This window comes from Marmota flaviventris, chromosome 10, assembly GCF_047511675.1.
Source record: "Marmota flaviventris isolate mMarFla1 chromosome 10, mMarFla1.hap1, whole genome shotgun sequence".
NCBI classification, from domain to species: Eukaryota; Metazoa; Chordata; class Mammalia; order Rodentia; family Sciuridae; genus Marmota; species Marmota flaviventris.
This window is the reverse complement of record NC_092507.1, coordinates 61,928,773-61,954,806: the sequence shown is the minus strand read 5'-3', so window position 1 is coordinate 61,954,806 and position 26,034 is coordinate 61,928,773. Positions and strand designations below refer to the sequence as shown.

General features: G+C 38.0%; 1 protein-coding gene across 1 annotated transcript; it reads left to right on the top strand.

Annotated features, from left to right (window-relative positions):
* The first annotated feature begins 14 nt into the window (after positions 1-14).
* Cryz (crystallin zeta) lies at positions 15-25,468 on the top strand. The gene is made up of 9 exons (XM_027935181.2): positions 15-142; positions 5,653-5,776; positions 7,193-7,345; positions 11,087-11,250; positions 15,849-15,900; positions 20,142-20,291; positions 23,643-23,744; positions 23,837-23,932; positions 24,371-25,468. Exons 2-9 carry the CDS (start codon positions 5,666-5,668, stop codon positions 24,530-24,532), a joined length of 990 nt encoding a protein of 329 aa, XP_027790982.2. The 5' UTR covers positions 15-142; positions 5,653-5,665; the 3' UTR covers positions 24,533-25,468.
* The last annotated feature ends 566 nt before the right edge of the window (positions 25,469-26,034 follow it).

The window sequence follows — 26,034 nt, the reverse complement described above, 5'->3', positions numbered from 1 at the left end:
GATTCTCCGGCCCTCCCCGGCAAGTCAAGAGAAGCGCGCCGGCGAGGCGGAGCCTGCAAAAGTTGGAAACTGCCGACCCGCCCCCGTTGTTTTGTAGATTCTGAGGGCGCGCGGGCAAGTTTTAATCCCCACTCTAAAGGCGGTAAGTGGTTTTTAAAACTCCTCTTAATTGTTCAGCCCGAGAATCCCCGCGACTCTTGTCCAAACTGAACGGTGCTGATTTTGTCTGCACTTTTCTCCTGCCTTGTTCCCTGACAATCAGTGCACCGGGAGCTCGACAGCGAAGCCGTTCCTCTCTAGAAGCCGCAAGTTTTCAGCTGAAAAATCAACTGGGGAGTTTTACCTTTTGGTCCTGGCCGTCTGGCCTGGTTTCCAGTAGGATCTTCGTTTGGGATGCTGCACCGCGGGTCGCTGCTGCCCGCCCCCAGCCTCCAGCTGGCCTGTCCCTGGGCGGGTGCTACCCTGGGGGACATCTGCAGCTGCGCGCGCCAGTCGGCACAGGCCCTCTGGCACTGCGCGGCTACAGGAGATTGCTCTCCCTAAATTCCCGCAGCTGTGGGTTTCTTAGCGCTCTTAGGGAAGTAAACCTGCTGTCAGGATTGCAGGCTGCCGTTTAGGAAGAAATATATAGTTTTATGTATAAATACATAGTTTTATGTAACCCTCACCTAGAATAATCTTCAAAAGGAAAAAAAAAAAATCCTATTAACACTTGGCTGTATATTTACAGTTTCAAGAGGAGACTCATCTTAGTGACCCGGGAAGTGACTCGGGAAGGTTCATTAATGATTGAACCATTCAAAAGCTGAAGTCTGGATTCCTTGTCCACAGCTAATGAAAGTGGCAGTGTGAGTGCCATTGAAGCCACTGTGACTGGTTATTGCATTAGAGACTTCAGTCGCAGATCTCATCTCACACAGCTCTATCCCAGCACTGGAGAGCAGCCTGCCCTATTCCATCCAAGACCTTGGAGGGGTTCTGAATTATTAACCGCCTCCCCACTTTACCTTTCCTTATCTAAACGGACCCAGAGATCTAGTGACAAGATCACACATCTGAAAAAAGAATTGCTGACAAACCCCCACCACCCTCCCCACCCCCATTTCTGGGATAAGAAAAGTAAGCAGTATATTTACATGAGTCATTCTTGATCAACAGCAACACGTTTTGTAATAATTGGGATCTTTTTCCAAGTTTTCACTTTTAATTTTTTTTTGCCAGAATTCTTACTTAATTTTCACCTCTGCTTTTGTCTCATAATGTGCCTTTATTCTGGCTTTATGAATTGCTGTACTTTAACTTTCATTTAAACCATGTGGAAACCAGCATAGCCTGAACACGACCAATGCTAGAAAGAGAATTTTAAGTTTTGTACATCCTAGATTTTTGAAGTATGATTGGCAACTAGTCAGAGGCAAAAATCAGAACCAAAAATTACACTGAGGTAGTCCAAATAATTTTTAAAAGTAGGCATTTGATAAATAGAAAGGCCTGTTTGAGGCACACTTTAATAAAAAACAGAAGCAGTGGAAAGCCATGCCTGTCCACTGTGAGTCCACAAATGATTTGCTCTGAATATTCTAAAACTTAGCATATGCAAGGCTTGTGTAATGGTTAATTTGAATTTTCAACTTGATTGGATTAAGAGATGCTGAAGATTAAGAGGATTATGGGTATGCCAGTGAGGGTGTGTTTAGGAATGCTTGGCATGTGGGATAGGCACCTAAAATGGAGACCATTTCTAAGCATGGGCAGCACTGACCAATAGGATGATGGCTTGAATGGAATAAAAGTTGGAAGAGCAAGGAGGCAGCAGTAGACGCAAGCTCCATTCTTCTTGATCAGGTTCTTGATTGCTGCTGCAATTAACTGAGGCTATCAGTTTCTAGCTTCTTCACTCTTCCAAAGCTGATTCTCCAGAAGCCTTTGGTCTTTAACTAGGGTAGCACTATTGATCCCTCTTGTTCTGGGACTTTAGCCTCTTGGACTGTGCAGCTACTGGTTCTTCCAGCTCTCTAGCCTGCAGATGGCCATCAGGGACTATACAGCTTCTGGTCCTGTAAGCCAGCCTAATAAGTCCGCCTTTTATAATTATACTTCCTGTTGATTCTGTCCCTCTAGAGAACCCTTGACTAACACAGCATGCCAGAAGAACTCTGCCTGGTTAGTTGCAGTTAATCTTCACAGGAGCCCCATGCTCCGGAATATTATCTCTATTTTCCAGATAAGGGAATTATTAATTTTCCTAATAGAATCATGTCTATTGTATTTCTGCTGAATTTCTTGACTTACAGGCATTTGAGAAATTTCAAACTAAGTAGATACTTAATCATAAAATATGTAATCCTACCTGAAGTTTAATTAAATTTTATATTTCTAACTCAGTCTCTCACACTGTCAACATTATGAAATTTATTTCTAGAAATTGAGGGTAATCTATGCCAAAATTTCTAAGGTTGAAGGTTAAAGGATTATATAATAAGGAAAAAGATCTGTAAAGTGTAGGACTTGGGTTCTAGCTTTGTTTCTGTGTGATCCTGGCCAAGTCTCTTAAGCTCCAGCAATGTTTTCTCATTCATAAAAATTATTTTTATGATTATTGATTTTATTTTTACTTCCACATAAAATGACACTTTTAACCACTGTTGTTTCTCTGTTGTGAAAAATATTTTTATAGAGTTGAAAGACTCATGCTTTTTTAAAAAAAGTCAGATATTGTGGGAGTTTCAGAATTATCATAATTTGCTATCAATATGTCATATTATTTTATTTTTATTATAATTTATATTGACATAGTACCTGTATTATGAAGCAGATGAGGAGCCCATAGTTGATTTAAAAGGCAGAGACCAGATTGGAGCCTGACCAATCAGAATGGCCAAGGCTCTGGGGAAATAAGATCAAGAGAAGCAGATCAGAAGAGAGTGCTGCCAAGGTCATGCATCCCATCTCTGTATAAGCTCCTATGGAGGATGTGGTAGTACTGGGCAAAGCAGGTGGGTTTTCTAAATCCAGTATTAAGGATGAGTCTTCTGTCCTTTGTTCCTCCCTATTTAGCAGTTTCCAGAACATAGGAGAAACAATGTATGTTAGATATAAGGTACATATCCTATTTTAGAGCAATTTTGATTTTTATTATTACTACAGGTTTTTTTTAAGCTAATGATCTCTGCTGATGGAAAGATGTGAGCACTTGAAAGAAACAAATAGTAAATAGGTCCACACTGAAAATGGAAAGTTATGCATCTTACATGGGGTGTATGAGAGAGAGTGAGAGTACAGAGTGCACAGGATCTGCAGGAGTAGGGCATTTTCTGTGTGTCCTTTGTATTTTCTGGGTTTAGTATAATACTTCACGTATATTTAATGTTCAAAAACTACTTGTCAAATAAATAAGAACCACTTATTGGTATTAAAATTTTGTTTAAATGATTATCTAGACTGGATTCTTTGGGGATAAGACCTTGTTTTCCTAACCAGGTTCTATAAATGTTGTTATATTGAAGATGATTATAGAAAATAGAATGAAGTATATTTTTATGAATCAGAAAGAACTAATGCTATGTGCCATATCTACTGTGTAGTAAATCTGAGTGGAAACCCAGTTTTCAAATGAGGACACAAGCTCACAATGTTAACTGCCTTGCTCAAGCTATGAGGCTAGTAAATGATAGAGCTGGGATTCCAACCTAGGGCTATTGGACTCCAAACACACACACCTTCCATGGTACCATGTTGAAAACAACATTAGCAAACAAACAAACAAACAAAAAAAAAAAGGATAGGCAAAAGCTGTGTTCTTTTTTCTACCATTCTACCATGGGAAACTCTGATCTTTTTCTGTTTTATTTTGTACTCTTTTGTGTCTGTGAGGTACTGGGGATTGAACCCAGGAATATTCTATTGCTAAGGAACATCCTTTTATTTATTTTGACTTTTTTATTCAGAGTCTTGCTAAGTTGCTTAGGGGTACACTAAGTTGCTAAGGCCACCCTCAAGCCTGCAATCCTCCTGCCTCAGCCTCCTTCCTGAGTTGCTGGAATTACAAGTGTGTGCTACTATGCCAAGCTCTGCTTTCACTGTCTTGTCTATGAAAAGTCCCAGTTTGAGTGAAAACCTGGAAAGAACTGTAGTGAGATTGCTGGGTACGACTGTTTACCTTTTCTGGGTCCTTTGGAGTGATACATCTACCTGCAAAACTGTGTAGCTGCTGTGCTGTCTGTGCAGCTCTGTTTATACCCTGGGTCTGCATCTCCCCCTTTGGAAAATTTCATATTTTCCTTTGGAAATTTCACGTTTGCCTTTGTGCTAGGTGCTGTTTTATAACAGATCATTTGAACTAAGGATTTTAAAATGGTAAATTTCTTATTAATTATATCAATAACTTTCCATTAATAATACTACCAAAATGCTTTTAGCCCTCCTTCCCCCACTCCAAGCACACATGGAATGACACTTTGTAACCAATATAGGCCCTGGGCTGAGTAGTCCTGTGCTGAGCTCTGATAAAAGTCTGAATTCTTTGATCACAGGTCCTACTTTTTGCAGCTCTTTCAGATTGCAGTGTTTGTGTTTAAGGAGTATGATTATTGCAGAAGTTAGCAAAGATGTTCTAAGCAGTAGCATAATCTATAACAATATTTGATTTGCTTTACTTCAAGAAATTATAATAACTCACAACTAAATTTATGGAACTATAGTCAACACCTTTTCATTACATCTCTACAGGTACAGAGAATTTTCCAAAGTTACATGATTTTATATCCTCATGCTCTTTGCCTAAGAGTTTATTTTAACTCTCAATTTTCATTTTATTCTAATATTAACAGTGGTAAGACATAAAGGTTAGCTAAGCCCTTGTAATTTACAAAAGATTGTAAAAATTTCCTAGTGGTTTTTTAGTTTTTAATGTTTTTTCCCCTTTTGTTAAAATGATCTACATAAAGCCAAGTGCTTCAGTTTGATACATCTCAAAACTTAATGCTAAATGAAAAAGCAAATTGCGTAATTAAGTACCAAACAACTTAAAGTTTGCAAAACAACCTAAAGTTACAAAATAGTAGCACAGATTGCTTACTACTGCACATGGGTGTGTTAGTGGTAGAATGTACTTGGGAATGATTAGTACTGGATTCATTAATGAAAGGTTCAGAAATGGTTTTAGGGACGAGCACAACAAGCTTCATGTTTTTAAAGATTTAGATTTTTTAAAATGTTGAGGTTTGTTAAAGTTAGGTATGAAAGTGTTTAATTATATTCTCCATATTTCTCTATGCTTGACATATTTCATAATCTTATCAAAATGAAGTCTATTTATCTAATAAATCTTATATTATCTCCTAAAATTTTTAAGATGTTGCAACCCAAGCTTATACAAAAGAAAGCATAAGATATGGTATCATGTTGTCTATCCAGATGTTTCTGTTTGCATGTTTGATTACCTTGTTGAAAGCACTGAATCCCCACAGGAAGGCTTTGTAGCTGAAGGATTTGTAAGATGAAAGATTCTTAAACATGAAATGAGATCAGTGGTAAGCTCGTGACTTAAATTGTTGTTTGAAAAATTGTTTGATCTGCCCCCTCCAGGGTGGAGGTGGGGGAAGCCTAGTGATAGCCTAAATACAATATGATAATATTTTAATTTTTTTTTAGTATCTAGGTCACCATGGCAACTGGACAGAAGTTGATGAGAGCTATTAGAGTTTTTGAATTTGGTGGACCAGAAGTACTGAAGCTGCAGTCCGATGTTGTAGTACCGGTTCCAAAAGAGCATCAGGTGGAAATAATACCCTCATTCAGGCAATGATTACACAGAATGTGAAACCCTAGCACATCAAGTTAGTGTTCAAAAGCAGCAGACTAACAATGATTTATAAAGACATTGAATTTGGACAAAGTTTACACTGGTTATATGCATGAACTCTGGCAAAATTAACATAGAGCTAAAAATTAGTGAAGTAAACATATGAAAAGAAATAACCTCTGGTTTTAAGAAAATTTTTGAAGTTGAGAATCAACTCACATAATGTAATAATTAGATTTTTCTGAATGGAGTCATAAGTAGTTTTGATACCTTTTTTTTAATCAAAAACTTCCTTGGTTTTTATTTTGCACATGATGGGGAAAAAAATTCCTTCTGCATTCATACTTTTTCACTTACGAATTAGGAGAGTTTAATTGTAAAGCTTAATCATCTCAAGTGACTTTAACAATATCCTTTTGATTCAAAATCATGTGTTTTTATTATTGTACCTTCCATAGCTCCCTAGTCTAATTTCCTTAGCAAGCCTTAGAGAGTTTTCACAATTTGGCTTTAACCTACCTTTATAAATTTATTTCTTATCACTCCCTCAATAGACAGTGCTGTAACAACATCAAACTTTATTCATTTCCCCAAGAAGCCCTTTCATTCCTTCTGTCTTTGCATGTACTATTCCTTTTGTCTAAAATGATCATTTTCCTCCCATTCCTATAGAATCTCTACTCATCTTTTAAGACTCAATTCAAACACTGCTTCCTTCTTTAGGTTTTCCTTATTCCTATCGCTGAGTTCATCACTTTGTATTAAAGAAAACTTGGCTTCTATATTAGAAGTAACCTCAAAATCTTAATGTTTCAAAAATAGAAAATTATTTCCCACGTTTTAAAATGTTGGTGGGTAGTCCTCCAGCAGTGACTTAGGAGGACACAGGCGTCTGTGCTCATCGGGCTCCACCACCTTCAGCACCTGAGTTCTGAGGTTCCCAGGAAAGGATATAGAAGCACAGTGTGGATTGCCTAGGAAGGTTTTGATGGGCCAGGCCTGTAAGGGGTTTTCATCACTTCTGCTCACTGTCTGGCACTCAGGCCCCTCACTCCTCTTAACTGATTAGGAGGCTAGGAAATAATGTTTCCCATGTGCCTAGGAAAAGGAGGAAGTAGATTTGGTAAAATATAGGGTCTCTGCCACACATATCCTCAAATATTTCTTCTAGTGTTTTCCCAAAATCTTTTTAATATAGCACATAAACCACTCTGTTTTATTTTGTATTTACATATTGGTTCACAAAATTAGAATGTGAGCTGCTTGAGGGAAAGGATTAGTTTGTTTTATTTTCTCCATTTTTATAGCTCCCATAATCCATTTGGTTATAGCATAACCTTAGACTAATGCCTAAATGCTCTGTGTAACTAAAATGCATTGTCATTTCAGGTTCTAATCAAAGTCCACGCTTGTGGTGTAAACCCAGTGGAGACATATATCCGCTCTGGTACTCATTTAATTAAGCCGACCTTACCCTACACACCTGGCACTGATGTGGCTGGGGTAATAGAGGCCACGGGAGATGAAGTATCTGCTTTCAAGGTATCACATTTTAAATTATTTCCATTTTGACTTACTTTAAAAAAAAACATTTTAGCATATCTTTAAAACATATCTGCATTTAAGACTTTCAAAGGCCCCATTACCCAATTTCTGCCACTTGGGGGACTCCTCTAGTCAAAAAAGAAATGTCTTATCCAGAGGGTTTGTTTGTTTGCATCAGTCGGAGCAAATGCTGGATGATTTCTATATCTAACAACTCCACAGAAGGAACTGTGATCTTTTTAGTTGAATAAAAATATGTAAGAACACAAATAAGGAAATTATACTGTTTCCAAACTCTTGGTATTACATAAGCCAGTTTTATAAATTTAGTTTTACAAAATAAAGGAAAATTGAATTCTTTTGAAGGATGAGAAAACTTGAAAACATGCGAGGTCATTGTACAGTTTCAGAACTGAGTCAGAGCAAGGTCAATGGAAATGTTTTGGTCAGGGCTTTTGTTATTTATATGCTAAAAGACATATAAAGCAGATAGTATATTCATAGCATACTCATGTTCTAGCATCTTTTCTGATAATTTCTTGACCTACTCAACTTTGGCAGCACATTTACCAAAATTAGGCTGGGATGGAGAAGATTAACGTGCCCCTGTACAGGAAGACGGGTAAATTCATACAGCTTTCCACTTCTCAGCCTGTGGCAATCTGGCTTCTGCCCCCACCGCTCCACTGAAACGATTCTTGCTAATGTCACTAATGGCCTCTGTACTGCGGAAGTTAATGGGCCCTTTTATGTCATTATCTTTCTTGATTTCTCAGTGACATTTGACACTCTTAGCCACTTAACTTTTTCTTAAAAAAAAAAAAAAAAAAACCAACTTTTTTCTAAAGCTTCTGTGACATCATTTTATCCTGTCCTCTCTTCGCTTTCCCTCTGAGCATTCTTTTTCAGGACTCTTTTTCTCTGTGTCCTCCTTAAATCTTCGTGCTGCCCAGGGCTCTTTGTCCCTGTTTAGATCTTGGCTTTTTGTATTTGATGTCTTTCCCGATGATCTCAGGCCCTCCCTTTATTTCCTTTATCATATGTGTTATCTTAACCTAGAATATTCTACTGAGCTGTTCAAAACAGTAGCCACTGACCCTATTGACAATTAAAAATTCCAAATCAAATAATTTAAATTCAGATTGAAAGTGCAGTTCCTAAGTCATACTAGCAGCAATTCAAATGTTTAGTATTCACATGCATCTAGCTGCTACTCTACCAGTCTTATGGTAGAGTATAACCTAGACACAGTAGGACAATATATTAATTTTTTTCTTAGTATCTACCAGATAGTACAGATATCTGAATAGATTTCTATCAGTACAGAAGTTCTGTTGAATAGCCCTGGACCTCCATAGCCAGGCTCTGGGAACCTCTTACTCAGTGAATCTACAAGAAAGCTCATCTTTTCTCACTGCAGATCTGCTCCTCTCTTATGTAACTGCTTTGGCAGCTTCTAGGGTTTGAGGCTCATCTTAGAACTGCATTCTCTCTCCTCTTTCCATACCCAGCACCTATAGTTTAGTTCAAGCTATCTTACCTACTTAACTACACCTCTGACCTGGGATTCTGTGGTAGACACTTAACTTACTACCCTCTCTCCTTTCCTTGAGAATCTACTCCTACTCTAGAATCTTTTCCTACTCTAGAATCTTTTCCTAGCATGTAATTCTGAGCATTTTATACCTCTATTTTAATTCTTGCATTAATTCCGTATAGATTTCAGGGTATGGATGAAACTCATTGTTATGGAATATGAGGGTTTCATGCTCTCTCCCCCTATCTTATCATTTTTATCTCCTACTCCTTCTCACTCTACAACTTACTCTTTACTAATGAACTCTTGTCCTTCCCTGCACATCCCATGCTCTCTTATGTCTGTGTTTTTGTTCATATTGGTTCTTCTGCCTGGCAGAAGAACTAAACTGAAAGTTATATACATAGAGTCAAATAACTTCATGTTACCTTTGTACTCCAACTTTAATTTCTTTCCATTTTATTCCTGAAATCATTACATATCACACATGAAGTATGTAATGCCAGTACTTACCTTTTTTTTTTTTTTTTTTGGTACAGGGGATTGAACTTAGGGGTGCTTAGCCACTGAGCCACATCCCCAGCCCTTTTTTATATTTTATTTAGAGATAGGGTCTCCTTGGGTTGCTAAGTACCTCACTAATCTGCTGAGGCTAGTTTTGAACTTGACATCCTCCTGCCTCAGCCTTCCGAGTTGCTGGGATTACAGGCATGCACAACCATGCCCAGGTTTAATACTTACCTTCCTACTGAGAATTGATGCTTATAATGTCTCAGCATTTATTCCCGCCTCTATTTCTTTGCTATCTTTGTTTTCATGACTCCTGTTGATTATTCCCAATTCTTGTTTTCAAAATCTTGTCCTATCCTTCAAGTTCTACCTCAAATATTAGCCACTCGATAGAGCAGTTCCTCCATTTTCTCAATTTAGAAGCAATTCCTTTCTTTTTCTTTTACCTCTCTTTGATGGCTCCTTGTGTTTGTTTTACTTTACAATTATTTCTGTTCTTCTCTCTCCTCCTAGAGTTTAGGGTGCTTAAGATTAGAGATTGTGTCTTGCTATTAATATTCTTTGCAGAACTCAAAATAATGCTTTCCAAATTGTGAATTCTTAGTAAATGATTGAAATTGAAATCAGTTCAACAAGAGTTTAAGCTGTAAAAGCAGGATTAATCTTAACCTAGGCATGCTTGACCCTTGCAGGTGACATTATTAAGTGGTAATGCTTGTCTTTGACTCTCAGGTACCTTTTGGATCTTTTCTCATCTCCATCCCACAGCATAATGTTGTTACTTTTTCAGGTTTCTTTATTATAGGACCAATTAAAGTATACTAAGTAGTCATTGCCTCCATGTTTTGCCTATTCCAAGGAATATTTACCTTTATTTCCCAAAAAAAGAGGATTTAAGGGGGCTGCTTAAAGTGAGCAGAATGATTTTCTAACATGCAAATCATACTGGACCTCTAATGCCATGCATGTGCTTTTCAACAGCGAGGGCCCAGCAGGAGTTTATTGAGAATTTACATGTTTGGTGCTAAAGTGAAGAAACCTATCCTGGCTTGTCTTGCTGTTGGGATCCTGGCATGGTTTCCTGTTTCTGGATTTATGCATAAAAAATGATAGGAGTGCATCCATGGAGAGGATTTTGAACAGTTGTTTGTGTATTAAACAAACTTCACATTTTTGTTTATTCTCTCTGGTATTTTGTGTGTGCATGTGCACGGACACACACACATACACACACACACAATAGCAGTTTGTATTAACTACCTTTGACAAATTGATTGATCTGAGGAAATTACAGAACTTCTTTGTACCTCAATTTCCTCATCTGTGTAGTGGGATAAATCTAAAGTGAAGATAATAGAAGTGCACATCTTACATAGGTAGTTGTGAAAGTCAAATAGGACCAATAAGTCACTGACACAGTGCCTAACATAGTAAATTCTCAGTAAAGATGAGTTGTCATCTTTGTCATCATCAGGCTATTCCCAGAGTCCTTCTTTTATTTTTTTTTCTATTTTATTTCATTGTTTTCCATTAAGAAAACATTTAAAAATCTTCAGTATTTTAAAATTATTTTTTATGCATTCCTAAGATGTAGAAAACAATATATAAATACACATTTCTTCTTATAAAGGTTACAACTCATCTTGGCATAATTTTGAAGCCCTGGTGCACATATCTATCTCTTCCCCTAGAAAGGTGACAGAGTCTTCAGTTCCAGAACAATCTCGGGGGCCTATGCAGAGTATGCTCTCGCAGCAGATCATACCGTTTACCCACTGCCTGGGAATCTGGACTTCAAACAAGGCGCTGCCATCGGGATCCCGTACTTTACTGCCTTTCGAGCTCTGCTCCACAGGTAATGACACACTCAGTAAATTTTATAGCTAGTGCCAGAGGAGGGCACTGTGACCCGCCATTCTTCCTGCCATCTGTCATGCATCTGTCTGTCACTTTGGGTTACTAGTTTTATACCATCAAACATTTATGGAATGGAAACTGCTGATTTGGGTGATTGTGCAGATCACTGGGAACACAAAGCAGAGCAAATACCATCTTCATGATGATCGCAGTAGTGAGGGAAATAGACATAAGAATAATAGTATTTCTATGTAATGGGGAAAGGACAATGGTGACATGTATGTGGGGATTTGTGGGATCACAAAGGATGTATGTAGTGATGAGGTTTGGCCCCTGGAAGATGTGTGGGTCTTAGATTACATTAAAGACATGGTTCAGAAATTCTGTTAGCTATTGGATTCACATGTGCAGCACCTTAAAAGTGCAGCAGAGGCCCCCACCTCAGCTCTCCCCCATCTGAGAATCTATATTTTGGTCAAATCCCCTTGGCATTTGAAGAACATCAGGGAATTTGCCTGGGGAAGGGTAGCTGGTAGGAGCAAGGACATTCTCAACAATGGGAATAGAATGATGTGTGGGGAAAACAGTATAGTGTCTAGGGAGAGCTGTAGCAATTTGGTTTTGTTGGGTAAAAGACTTCAAAGAGTGGCAGAGAATAAGGTTGGAACATAACCTCTCAATAAATGATAGCTATTATCATCAAACAGGCAGATTTCAAACTGTAGAAAACTAGGCTGTGGAGCTCACACATTCTTAAGGAAGTTTTGGAGGTCATAAAGTGTTTTATTCAGGAGAGTGCTGTTGTTATATTTGTGATTCATTGAGATCACTTATCTGCTGTGTGAAGGATGGATTTGAGGACAGGAGGAGCAACAGATAGGAGAATACCGTAGGAGTTTCCTCTGGACAAAATTCTTGTGATACAAAGTAAAGGTCATGGTAGAAGAGATCATGGTAGAGGATGGAGAGGAAAGGACAACTATATAAAGTTGTCTATCTAAAGGACAACTATATAAAATCAGGAGGATGTGGTAGTTTTTTGCAGGTATATAATGAAGGAGAGGGAGAGCTTAAGGATACTTATAGCTTTTTAGCTTAGATAGTATATAACTACGACAGAAAAGGAGTAGAAAGTCTTGGTAAACTGTTTGGTTTTGGACTTGAAATTGTGAGACAGTCATCCCATATCCCAATAGAGAACCTCAGTAGCCTGTAGGATAAAAGAATCTGAACCTTAAAAGCTAGGGATATAAATTTGGGCAAGTCATCATGTAGGTGAGTAGATGAAAAGTGGTGGCAGTCCCTTGGGGAGTGAGAATAGGACCCTTGTGAACATTTAAGAGCATAGGCAGATGAAAGTTACAGAGTCCTCAGGGAGCTGAAGGGAATGGATCCCTAAACCAAGAGTGTGGAGATCATAATATTCATGAAAACTCAATAAGCACACAGGCTTTGAAGATAAAAGACCTGGCTGGGCCAGAGTCCTGTCTTTGCCTAAATGACCATGGTCAAGTTACTTCCCCCTCTCAACTGTAGTTTACTTATTTGAAAAACGTGGATAATTACAGAGTCTACCCTCTAGGGGTGTGTTGAACTATGTGTGTGAAGCTTTTAGGGTGGCATCTGGCACAGAGAAAGTGCTCAGTTTGTGTTGGTTGTGGTAGGAGTTGTGGCTTCCTAGCTAGGAAGGAGGGACACCAGCTGTCAGCAGTGATCAGGGAGGAGAGGAGAAGGTTACTGTTGAAGAGAATGGGGGAAGGGGGAAGAGGTTCTTTTTTTGGATTTTTTTTTTTTTTTTTGGGCAGGGGTGTACAAAACTTGAACATGTTTATAGCTAAGAAAGGAAGGGAGGAAGGAAGACTGATGGAACAAGATCTTGTATAAGGCCACATGGAAAGGACTTAGGACATTGTAGAGAGATTGGCTTCAAATATCAAAAGGACATATTTACCCTAGAAGGGTAAGGATCATAATTATGGAAAATTCTGTGGGGGTATAGAAGGAGCTTATGTGTGATTGCTTTACTTTTCATAATGAAGTAGGAGGCAAAGTGATCTCTAGAGAGTTAGAACTGAAGGGCACCAAAATGCAGTGTTATAGGATTTTCTTCCATAGTACTAACCATTTGGATAAACATTTGAGGAAGTTAGGTTTTAATGTTAATCCAAGACTGGAATATTAATAGCAAATGGAATAGTTCAAAAGAACTGAGAGCATTGAAGAGAGAGAACTAGGGCACCCTTCCCTGGGGTCCAGGCTGGGAAGGAAAGGAAATGATGTTAGGAGCAGCAAGTGAGCAGATATAGAGCTGGTGAGTGAGCCATGTCTGTGAGTTGAGGAAGAGGTTTTGACAGAATATGGGCTCTCAAAATCAGGGCATCAGGACCAGGGTTGTAGCTCAGTGGTAGAGCACTTGCCTAGCATGGGTGAGGCACTAGATTCCATCCCCAGCACCACATAAAAATAAACAAATAAAATAAAGGTATTGTGTCCATCTACAACTAAAAATATTTTTTAAAAAAATCAGGGCATGAAATTCCTGCTGCAGCATTGGCTCTTGGTATATGACATTTCTTAGGTACAGTGATTGTTGGTGTTCATCAGATTTAGCCTGAAAGAGAATGGGTAAAGCAGAAAACCATTTAGGAATTGTGGCACTAGATTTTCTTCTTGGTGGTTGTTGAAATCTAGAATAGGGCTGGATTCAGGTGGAAGAGAAAGCCTGTATATCAGGTGCAAAGAGTTTTCAGTGACCAGAGATAGTAGAGGACAGCAGTGTGAAGGCCAGCCCGCTGCTGGAACCCAGGCCATGACCCCAAGGGAAGAGGACTGTGCTAGTCAGGGCTGTCCCAAGAGACTGAACCAACAGACCCTGTGTATGTGTGTATTTGTGTGTGTGTGTGTGTGTTTACACACACACACACACACACACACACACACACACACACACATATATATATATATATATATATATATATATATATATATATTCCTTAAAAGCAAATGTTTGTATGTATTGATTGATTGATATTAAGGAATTGACTCATGAAACTGTAGAGGTGTGCAAGTCTAAAATTTGATGGGATAGGTCAGCAGGTGGAGGCTCAGGAAGAGTTGCAGTTTAAGTCATGAGGTAGTTCACTGGCAGGATTCCCTCTGCTCAGAATGTCAGTTTTGTTCTATATAGGCCTTTAGCTGATTGGATGAAGCCCACCCACATTATAAAGGGTAATCTGCTTTACTCAAACTCTACCATTTAAAGTGTTAGTCTCATCTAAAAAAACACCTTCACTACCCAGAATAGTGTTTGAACAAATATGAGGCCCAGGTGAGCTGATAAATAAAATTAATTACCACAATGACTCCCTTCAGGGGCTGTGATCACAGTAGCAGGGATTTAGAAGAAGGTTTGCCTGCACTCACCCCAGCCCTGGGCATTGAGAAGAGCATGTTTTTATAAAAGTTATAAAATTTATAAGATTCTAAAATTTATAAAAATTCATTGGAAAGTATTTCATATTCTAGAATATAACATTAATAATCCTATGCCCTTATTTTTTATTTTGCATTTTATAATGTCAAATATTTTTAGTATTGATTATCTCAGTTTATCATTCAAACCTTCAGTTTAACTCAGTGTCCTCAATCCCCTTATCTCCAAGTGAGAGTGCTGGACAGGCATCCTTTGTTGCCATTTATCAGCTGTTGTCACACAGATACAGCAGGGCTCCAGGCTCCTGTGTTCTCACTCTCACAATAAGCATGGTGTCCCTGGAGAGTGACCACCTCACATTGTTCTAGGAAGTAAGAGCTCCGCCAGAAGAGTCAGATTTGGATCCCATGGCAGCTGCTGGCCGTGACATTAGCACTTGCCCATATGGAAGAGTGGCACATCCGCGTTGGTGTGTATTCTTTGTTTTCGGTGTGTCCCAGAAGTGTAATAATGTGAACCAGCAGTAAAAAGAATATGTCTTTTCACTAGAGGATCTGGACATTTGGGGGGTGGCATGGGACCTCTGTGACAGGATTTATTGTAAGTTCTTTGCTGACTCAGCACTGTTTTCTGAAATCAGAGCCTAGAGGCTGGTGCCTCTTGATGTTCAGAGGCAAATAGAAGCAAAAATATTTTCTTATCCCTGGCCAAAAATAGGCTGGCTTCTGTGTTTACTTGAGTATTACTCTGGACCACAGAATGAAGACTTAGCTGTAATAAACCTGCCTGGAGACACTTTCTGTGGGAAGCTGGGGAAGAGAGACTCCAGTTCCTCGAGGCTCAGCAGTTCCACTTAATGTATCTACGAGGACAGTAGCCTCTCAGAAATAAATAGCACAGTGCCTGGCATATAATGACACCCAGTAACCATTTGCTGAACAGATACATGAACTGAAGATTTCCCTTTATCTGTGGCTCTAAAGAACCATTATTTGATCCTGTGGAGTGTGAAGAATATTTTGGGCTGTATTTCAGGATGTATCTGTTCTTTGGGTAAATGTTGGATGAACTAAGGGTAGAAATGCCTTAAAGATAATGACAAAACACCAGCATTTAATTATCTTTAAAGAATAAAGAGATGGAACCTCTGCTTTCTTTTACAGCGCCCGTGTGAAAGCTGGACAGAGCGTTCTGGTTCATGGGGCTAGTGGAGGAGTAAGTATTTTTTTTTTTAAGTTTATATTTAAGTGAGCTTGGGTGTATGGGTTTCACAGAGTTCAAGTTGTTTTTTAAAAGTCAAATTTATAAATACGGTCATGGCCACTTTTGTCCCTATCATATGGTGGATGAAACTTTTTAAAATCCAGTCTCCTAAAGGTGATTGTCGTTACCTTATGAGCATTTTTTAGCTAATAAATTCCACAGAGCATCTCATCTTAATGTCTGTATTAGACTTTTTTTTACCTATGTTGGGGGTGGACCAAGATAAACTGGCTTTGTTTTTGCCTTCAAGTAGCATGTTACAAGAATATTTATTGAGAATTTCAGACAGTTCTAAAGGTTAATATTAATTCCATATTCCCTTAGATAAGGAAATAAAACTCATTAGAGCATCCTCTGTGTGGCCCCAGACTGCAGCGAGAAGCTACACTACTCAGTCCTTTTTACCTCCCCTCCTTTCTTGCCTACTGCGCTTTGATGACATTCATGGAGTGCACGGTATACAGCTGTGTCCTTAACACCACAACCCAGGGCTTAAGATGCTAATATTGGGGAGGGGGGCGAGGGCTCAGAACTTGTAAAATAAGCCCTTCACAGAAATCACCCAGCACCAAGCTGTCAGAAACCTCTTCAAGAACCTGGCTGCCAATGGGCCTCTGAGGAGCTTAGAAGAAAAGTTAGAGCTCTGAGGTTGGAATTTAACAAGAAATCCACATGACCTCTATCCTGCACAGAAAGGCTTTGGAAATTTTGGAGACAGGATTTTGTGTTTTCAAAATAAAGGGCCCAGGCTGAAGTGGCTCACCTTGAGGAAGCTAGTTAACCCTTTCTGAGCACTGTGTGTTCTGGAGAGTACACTGTAAAAAGTAATCTATTATGTGGTGTATTATGCCCTGAATAATGAGAATGGTATCCTGACCTCCAAAAATGGACATGTGATTCAGAGAAGGCAGTGAATTTTTGTCTATTTCTTTAGATGAATCACAAGGTTTTACATCTAGCTTCCTGTATACCTCAGATAGATCAATTCTGAAGGACTTCACTGCTCGGACTATTTACTAAAAACACCAAGATTGTCTTTATGGGCTTGAGAAAATATGACAGATAAGCTCTGTCAAAAATGCCTATTGTTTAGCTCCAGAGAAGAGGCTATTTTTGGGTTAGGTTAAATTTAACCCTAAATAACTGAAGGTCTGTCAAACACATGCATTTATTTAAATTGCTCTGGCTTTCTGAGAGTGACCTTATGCTCTGTGTAGTAGAGAAAGATTTCAGTAGGAAGGAGAAGAGTTTAAAGAAAAATCTCTCTTTATTCCCTTACTCTCTTGTAAAAAGCCCAGTTGCTTCACCATGCTTTTTTTTTTTTTTTTTAAGGTAAAATCCACACTGTTCTTGGAGCTGGCTGTTTGTTAAATCCTTGCCTGGCAGGGATAGGCTGGCGACCTGGTGTGTGAAGCGCTTCTGATCCTCCCTGCCCTATCAGAGGGAAACAGAGTGCTGGGTTTTGCCTTGCTTCTGTTTGTACTTTCTGTCCTCATTTAATTCAAATTCCTTTGGGATTATGTTGTGTGTTTAAAATGGTGTAGGATTTATAAACACAGCTATTGTCCTGATATGTTGGTGGGGAGTGCCCTATTTTAGTGTTAGCAAAATAAGTACGAGAAAAATAGTTGCCACATAATGGTGCATAATCTATTGAAAGATTATTGCTGGTAAAATTGTTGATGAGAAGAGAATAAACAGTGCTTTTACAAAGCTATCAAGTACCCTTCAAAGCAGAGCACAAGGAAATATACTTACATTAAATCTTTATTTTAAAATGTGGTTTTATTAGAGGTCTGTGATTTTTAATAGAAATTCAAAGTAGCAAAAGTCCATAGTGATGACCCAATAGCATACTTTGTTTCATCTAGTTGGATACCTCTGTTGTCCATCAGGTGGTGAGTTCTGTGCATTTGTTGGTGTGTTGGTTAGATCCCATAAGTGCCTGCCATAACCTGACTGTGTTAGATCATCATTCCCATGTGCATTATAATCTTTAAGGTCTGTTTCAGGCCTGGGAGTCTGTGATTGCTACAATTTTAATCAGTTTCCCTCTCATCATTGTTCATTTAGATTATTTTCTGTCTTGACCAACCAAATCCTTCCTCTAGATCAGTGGTTATCTTTGGCTTGGGTGTGTGTGGGTGGGGGAGTGATTCCACATCATCTGCTCTTCCTTTTCCTGTCGATGTCTAGAGACATTTTTGGTTGTTACACTGGGGAAGAGGATTCTGGCATCTAGTGAGCAGAAGCCAGGGATGCTGTCAAACATCCTTCAATGCTCAGAATAGTTCCCCACCACAAAAAAAAAAAAAAAAAAAGATATGGCCCAAATGTCATTAGCACTAAGTCAAGATTTCATAAAAGTATGTGACATTTATCTATATCATTGATTTGGCATATAGTAAAAAAATTATTTCCTGGTATTGTTATTTAAATAATTGCTCCTTTATCTATATTCCTAAATTACTTTTCTCTTTTGTACTAAGCACCTTTATCTGGCATTCTAGTGACTTCGTCCACCTGTAAGATGATGAATCTCAAGTGCATTTACCCATCTCTGAAGTTCAAGTCTATACCCACTCTGTCCTCCTCTGGGGAGTGCTGTGCAGCTCCAGTGTGTTTCAAGTGGACTATTGCTTTCACAAACATGATGCTCTTGGTTAATAAAGCCAGTTGATGTAGCCAAAGACCCAAGAGACATCCTTGACCTTCTTCCTTGCCTTCCATATTTGATCTGTGAGGAAGTCACATCAGTTTACCTCTAATTATATGAATTGTTTTTGTTCTTTCTCCTGCCACTACCTTAGTCCAAGCCAGCTTCATCTCTTATCTAAACTGTTACACCAGCTACAAAATGATCTTTATTCCCCTTTCCTCTCCTCTTTCTTTGTGCCTCACATATAATTGGAGTGACCATTTTTAAAGTCTAAGTTGATAATATACTACTACTAGACCCTCCAGTGATTCTGCAGAGTTTTTAATAAAATCTAAAGCATTTATCTTACCTCTAAGGTCCTGTCACTTTGGCTTCTCTTTATCTCTCTGGACTCATCTTCCTCTCTCTCTCTCCCTTGCTTGAGTCACATTGACCCTCTTTCTGTTCTTTGAACACCTCAGGCACATTCCCACTCCACCCAGTTCACTACCTGCCCCATCCCCTGAGTGGCTGCCCTGATGTTCATGTGGTTTGTTGTTCACTTCTTTTAAGCCTCATTTCTCAAGAGTGGCCTTTCCTGATGACCCAAATTGCCCCTTTCCTTATTTCTTTCTAACCCGGTAGCCAGTTTTATTTTTTTCTTAGCATTTACCATTTCCTGAATTTATTCTATTCATTTATTTATTCATGTGTTTATTATTTTCCCCTCTCCTTAGAATGTTAAGTTTCTTACATTGATCATCTTTAACACAAGAGTAAACACTCAATAATTGAGTAGCACAGTTAATTTGCCCATGTACCTGTCTCTTTTATTTAAATGGTATAGGCCTTATTTGTTATTTAGTATATTTTTTAATTAGTTGAAGTATAAAGTCAGTGAGAATTTTCAGATCATCTTTAAAGCCCATACCTTCTGTACAAAGCAGATGCTAAGCAAACATTTTAATTTTGATACAGTGGTTAAAAATTCATGTTCTATAGTCTGATATGATTTGGTCCAGTCCCTGTTACCTTTCTGTATGTGACTTGGGCAAGTTACTTCTTCTTCTGCTTCTTTTTTTTTTTTTTTTTTGTACGGGGGGGATTGAACCCAGGGGGTACTTTACAGAGCTACATTCCTAACCCTTTTTATATTTTTATTTTGTGACAGGGTCTTGCTAAGTTGCATAGGGCCTTGCTAAGTTGCTGAGGCTGGCCTTGAACTCATGATCCTCCTGCCTCGGAATAACAGATGTATGCCACAGTGCCTGGCAAGAAACTTAAGCCTCCTTGTATGAGGAATAGAGACAGAAATAATATTTACTTTAGGATCATTGTGAGGATGGAATAAATCAGTATATAGAAAGTATTTAACTTGGTACCTAGAACATTATAAGCACTCAATACAAATGAGCTATTTTTCTTATTTCTTTACAAGCTAAGTTCCTTAAAGATAGGTTAAATCCCAGAAGGACCTGAAGCTCATTTAATGTTTATTAAGTGTTTTCAGGAATGCAGAAAATATATAACTATTGTGTTATATTTTGTTTTTCAGGTTGGATTAGCAGCATGCCAAATTGCTAGAGCTTATGGCTTAAATGTTTTGGGCACAGCTGGTACTGAGGAGGGACAAAAGATTGTTTTGCAAAATGGAGCCCATGAAGTATTTAATCACAGAGAAGTTAATTATATTGACAAAATTAAGGTAAAATTTTCTCCAGTATATATATAAAAGTCTAACATTGTTGATTGGAGACTTACATTTTTTAATACATTCTTTTACCAGCTACTCTCTTAAAGTTGTTTGCTTCCTTTTTTATGACTGTGTTTTTATGCTTATTTGTGTTTTAAAGTTTTAATTAATTTAAAAATCAGATGTCTCGTTTTTCTAATTTTACTATCATTTCTGTATTGTGTATAAGTACTAAATAAAATATAATATCCCTAAAGCCTTATGGCTATAAAAATTGATGCTCTTTAATGCAAATCACATTTTAAGTACAGCTATAGTTTTGTATTTATAGCTATGAGGTATCCTTAATATAATTTCTACTGATGTAAAATTTCCATGCAAGGTGAGATACCTGGTATTTGTCTAGTTTTCTTATCTATAAAGTATTGGTTAACTGGGTGCTGGAGGAGTCATCCATAGTGGTGAGGTAGTATTTAGTTATCTGTTGAATATTAACAGAGTTCCGGTCAATTCTCAAGTTCTCCATTTGCACTCTAGTAGCAATTTGCTAAACCCTGATTACTTTGCTAATCCTCAAACCACAACTTCCTTATGTTAGAAAGAATTAGGATTTCTCAGGTACTGAATACTTCTTAAAATAGATTAACTATGGGCTGGGGATGTGGCTCAAGCAGTAGCATGCTCGCCTGGCATGGCCCAGGTTCGATCCTCAGCATCACATACAAACAAAGATGTTGTGTCCGCCGAAAATTAAAAAAAAAAAATATTAAAATTCTCTCTCTCTCTCTCTCTCTCTCTCTCTCTCTCTCTCTCTCTCTTTAAAAAAAAATAGATTAGCTAGGGAGAAACACAAGTGAGAGTTCATTATCACTAAATCATCTCACCAAAAAACTGATCAAAGAGATTTCTTGGTCATATGTCCAGGGACCTAGGATCCCTTACTCAATCCTAATACCATTCTCCAAAAATATTTGCAAAGATGGAAATGGCCTGTTATTTTGCAGATGTGTTTCTTTGTTTGGCAATAATCTGATTTCAAGTCCATAAGGTCTTGTAGCTTCCATCCCTTCCACTGATTGCTTCTACTGAAGTCTTTCCCACTCTCCAAACACATCACTCTCCTAACCTATCATCTCATTCCTTTTCTTTGCTCTCCTTTTCCACCAAACTTCTCAAAGAAGTTAGTAAGTACTACTGCTTTTCCTTCCTCACCTCTGATTGCAGTTTTGCTTCCTTTCCAACTTCTTAAACCGCTCCTCTGAGGTCACAGTCTGCTCCTCTTATCTCAGTTCTCATCCTGTTTGATTTTTTGGAGCATATGACCCTGACCACATCTCCTTAAAGCTGATTCTCTTCTTGCTTCTCTGACTGTTCACCTTCATTTCTCCTTCCTCTTCATATGAATGAAATATTGGTGTTCCCTGGTGGGTTTTTTTTTTTTTTTTTTAATCCTGGTCTCTCTTTCATGTGCTAGACTTTCCCCTAATCAACCTCATTTGTCCCATGGCTTCAGGTTTTACCCATGTGCTGCTGATTTCTAGAACTGACTCTGGCCTGATGTCCATTCCTTCATGCTGCTAGACTGCTAGACCTCACCACTCATCTGCTCACCCAAGATAGGAACTCTCATTTTATTTTAATCACCATTCTCCCTTCCACCCAAGTTTGTGACCTCATTCTGCTAGTTTCACCTCTCACATGCCTTTATGCAGACCTTTTTTATCTATTCCACCCACCTGTGACTTAGTTTAGGCCTCAATTTCTTTAGTCTTAACTATTAATCATAGATTAGCTAATAGCCCCTTTTGTCTTTTCCACTTTTTAATCAGACTTACTTGTGTTCTTCCTTTAAAAAAAAAATACCCAGAAGTAGCTAAAATGACAACTGCTTTAGAAAAGGAATTTTTGACCCTCAGTCCCTACTGCTGTTGCAGAGCCTAAAATAGTGCCTGGTGCATGAATGGATGCACAAATTCCAAATCCTTTAATATGGCATTCAATGTGTTGTTGCAATCTGTATCAATTCTACAGTCCCCTCTCCCACAGTGCTGTGGTTTGGAGGAGCAATCCCCAGAGACTCATGAATGAAAGGCTTGGTCCCCAGCCTGTGTCACTGTTGGGAGGTAGTGGAACCTCTCAGAGATAGGGCCTAGTGGGAATCTTTCAGTCGTATGGAGACCTGACCTTGAAGGGGATATTAGGACCTTAACTCTTCTGTTTCTCACCATGAGGTGAGCAGCATGCTCCATCATGCACGCCCCCCATGATATACTGCATTGCTATAGGCCCCAAAGCAATGAGGTATCTAACTGACCATAGACCAAAACCTCCCAAATTGTGAGCCCAAATAACCTTTTTTTATTTAAATTGATGTTTTGTTAACATAACAGAAAGCTGAATAACATGCACCTCCTCTCCCTGCTACTCCTCCTCACCCAGATACATACTTCAGTTTTCCTAGAGTTCCAATCCTTGACTTATCAGTTCCTTACATTTTTGGTATCTTAAATTGAGACTTACTACATCTCATGTCTGGCTTCTCTCACCTGCCTTCCTTTCTTTTTGCTTAGAAAATTCTTTTCCATACCCTAGGCTCAAGTCATTGCCTCTGTGTTTGCAGACAATCAAATTTTTAACCTTTTTCTTCTATCATTTATGGCTTATTCTGATAATATAGTGCTTAGGCCATTACATTCCAGCTCTGCCTAGTATTTTCTCTTTCTTCTTAACTTTGTTTTTAGCTCACTATGTCCATTCTTTGCATTCTAGTATAGTATCTGCCATGGATATTCTTTTTTTATTGATAAAATGAATATCACGTAGATATGTCTAGCTTTTTAAAAGAGCCAGATGGAAACCAAATTCTCAGAGCCCAAAAGAAAAGAATTAGTGTGACAATCAGATGATAAACCATTTGGAACAAAATTTCATGTACAAACACACACACACACACACACACACACACACAAATCCTGCAACACCAGAGTATTTGTTACTTAATAAAAACGGAAGCCCTCTGGGGTTTATGGATTTTGATTTGTTCATTTCTTTGTAAAAGATATTTTAAAGATGTGAAATCTTTGGCTAAGTAAAAAGTGGTTTATAGCACCTGAAAATTCCAGGGAGACTTTATTTCATTACATCAATTTATCCAGGACAAACCTTTATCATTTTAGATGTTGTGGCTGGTTCCTTGGAGTTACATCATCATTATATAATTAGATCATTTTAAAATTTACATTGTTATTCTTAAAAACATATCTTATGTGTCATTGTCACTTGAAGTGCATTTCTGTAAAATAATAGCTATTTTACAGTTTTTTCACTTATTATCTTACTCGCCATTCTTTTTTTATTATGTAGAAATCTGTTGGTGAAAAGGGGATTGATGTGATTATCGAAATGTTAGCTAATGTGAATCTTAGCAATGATTTGAATCTTCTGTCATTTGGAGGAAAAGTAATAGTAAGTATTTTTCATTTCCACTTTAAAGTTTTACTGCAGTTTAATGCTCTCCTGCAGCAATCTTTGACTGTAGACCTGTTATTTCATAATAGGTTGTTGGCAGCAGAGGCCCTATTGAAATAAACCCACGGGCCACCATGACGAAAGAGTCTAGTATAACTGGAATCACTTTATTTGCATCAACCAAGGTAGGAGAAGAAGTGCTTCTAATTTTGTTAACTTGGACATTGGTACAGTTTGCCTAGTCTGACAGCGTGAAGTTAGGGTAGATGCTAAGCTTGGTTGTCTGACCAGAGGAGTGGGTAAGGTTAAGCGACCTGATGGGTAATGAAGGCAACAGTACAATTTATTACCCAAGTCAAGACTCATGAAAGAGAAAGGTGATATTACCAGTAATTATTCAAGACAATAGGTATTTTATAAACTAACACTATCCCAGGCAAATGGAACTTATTGTTACCCTTTAGAGAACTAGTTTTTCTGTAGTTCTGGACAAATTGACAAAAGCCACCCATTTGTAGGAGACTGTTTGTGATATAAATCTTAGAATCTAAAGTTTTTGAAAGCTTCTAAAAATTAAGTCATATAGTCTACTACAAAAAAAAAATATTTTTACTCTCTTTTAGGAGGAGTTTCAGCAATTTGCAGCAGCCCTTCAAGCAGGAATGGAAATTGGTTGGTTGAAACCTGTGGTAGGGTCTCAGTATCCCTTGGAGAAGGTGGCCCAGGCTCATGAGGATATCATTCGTGGTAGTCGGCCTCCTGGAAAAATGGTTCTTCTCTTGTGATAATTCCTTCTTCTATAGTCTTCTTGTGCAAATAGGAGGCATTCTGTCCTCTAGACTTAGCCTACAGTTTCTTTAATTAACATTCAATTGATTTAGTGAGTTTCTCATATTAAAAAAACAAGATTTTTTTTTTCTTTAGGGAACAGAGAAAGTGGAGGAAAACTTATTTTGTAGCTAGCCATATTTTATATGCCTTCTATCTCAATTTAAGGAGTCGTCATAGTAGGGAAACAGCATGTTGGTGGTCATATGGCATTAGCGTGATTTCAGAATTCTTGAGTGATTCTACCACTTGATTAAAATGTGCGAATTTAGCATAAGACTCTTTGATTTCCAAGCCTACTTATTTGTATCAACAGTTCACTAATCTTCTCTGATTACCCCATAGCTGTAATGGACCTGAAACTCTCTAGACATTTTCATACTAATCTCATTTGAACTTGTAATCTTTTGGAAAGGCAAAAATATGTAATACCTAGAGAAAATTTTTTTAGTTTTCCCAGTAATTCCCAAACTACTAGAATATGCACTGCATTCCTAATTGATTACCATTTCATGCTTTTAGTCCATAATGCTAGGTGCAGAGTCACCAAACAGGTATTTCTTGATTCATTAGGTTTTCAGAGTAGATTTAGAGTTACTAGGTTTTGTGATGTGGGTCACATATTGTTATTTAAATTAATAAGTTCACTAATTTTGCACACTAAGAATGGTCTGCTCTTTTTTTTAAATTCTGTAATAAATCCTATAGAATATTAGCCCTGTGTTTGTCTAGTGTGTCTTTGTGCAGTACTGGTCTTACATCATTTCTGCATGACTCCTAATGGTTACTTTACAGTGTTCTCTGTTCTGGAACTTATTTATCTGAACTGAATAAAAAGATGGCCTTAGTAATCATTAGCATTATGTTCAAGGAAATAAAGTTTGGTTTTTTTTAATATATTTTTCCTTCCCATGAACACATCCTTCTGTTTCTTATTATATTATATGCTTGATTATCTAATCTGATTTGTTTTGTTGAATGACAACTTCTAGTCTAAACATGTAATCCTGCTTTAGTAGTGAACAGAAAGCACTGCTAATTCCAGAAATTGGCTTCTGGCTCTCTATGCTGTGACTGAAGTGTTTTTGCTATTATCATTGTCTGAGATCATAGGCTATTTCTTTTACAGGTTAACGGTCCTACAAAATAACATTTTGGGGAAAAGAATCAAAGCAGTATTATTAATCAGAAGGCTAGCATTTTATGTGTTTCCAAAAATAGGGGATTCTTTTCTAGGCAAAAAGACAAAGGAATAATTATTCTGTAAAAGTCAGTTTAATGTGTTTGTACACTTACCAGATCCATAGAATGAGCTAACCTGTCAGTCATCTTAACACTTCCCAAGTCATTAATACAGTTCAGTTAATATTGAAGGCAAAACTAGCCAAGCTCTATGGATTAATGGCAGTGATTATGATTATATGGCATTGGATACATTTTCTGTATGAATATCCTTGTA

Coding starts and splice junctions, on each gene's coding strand:
- Cryz (XM_027935181.2), top strand. CDS start 5,666: ATGGCAACTGGACAGAAGTTGATGAGAGCTATTAGAGTTTTTGAATTT. Junction 15,901..20,141: donor TTCATGGGGCTAGTGGAGGA/GTAAGTATTTTT, acceptor TTTGTTTTTCAG/GTTGGATTAGCAGCATGCCA. Junction 23,933..24,370: donor CTTTATTTGCATCAACCAAG/GTAGGAGAAGAA, acceptor ACTCTCTTTTAG/GAGGAGTTTCAGCAATTTGC.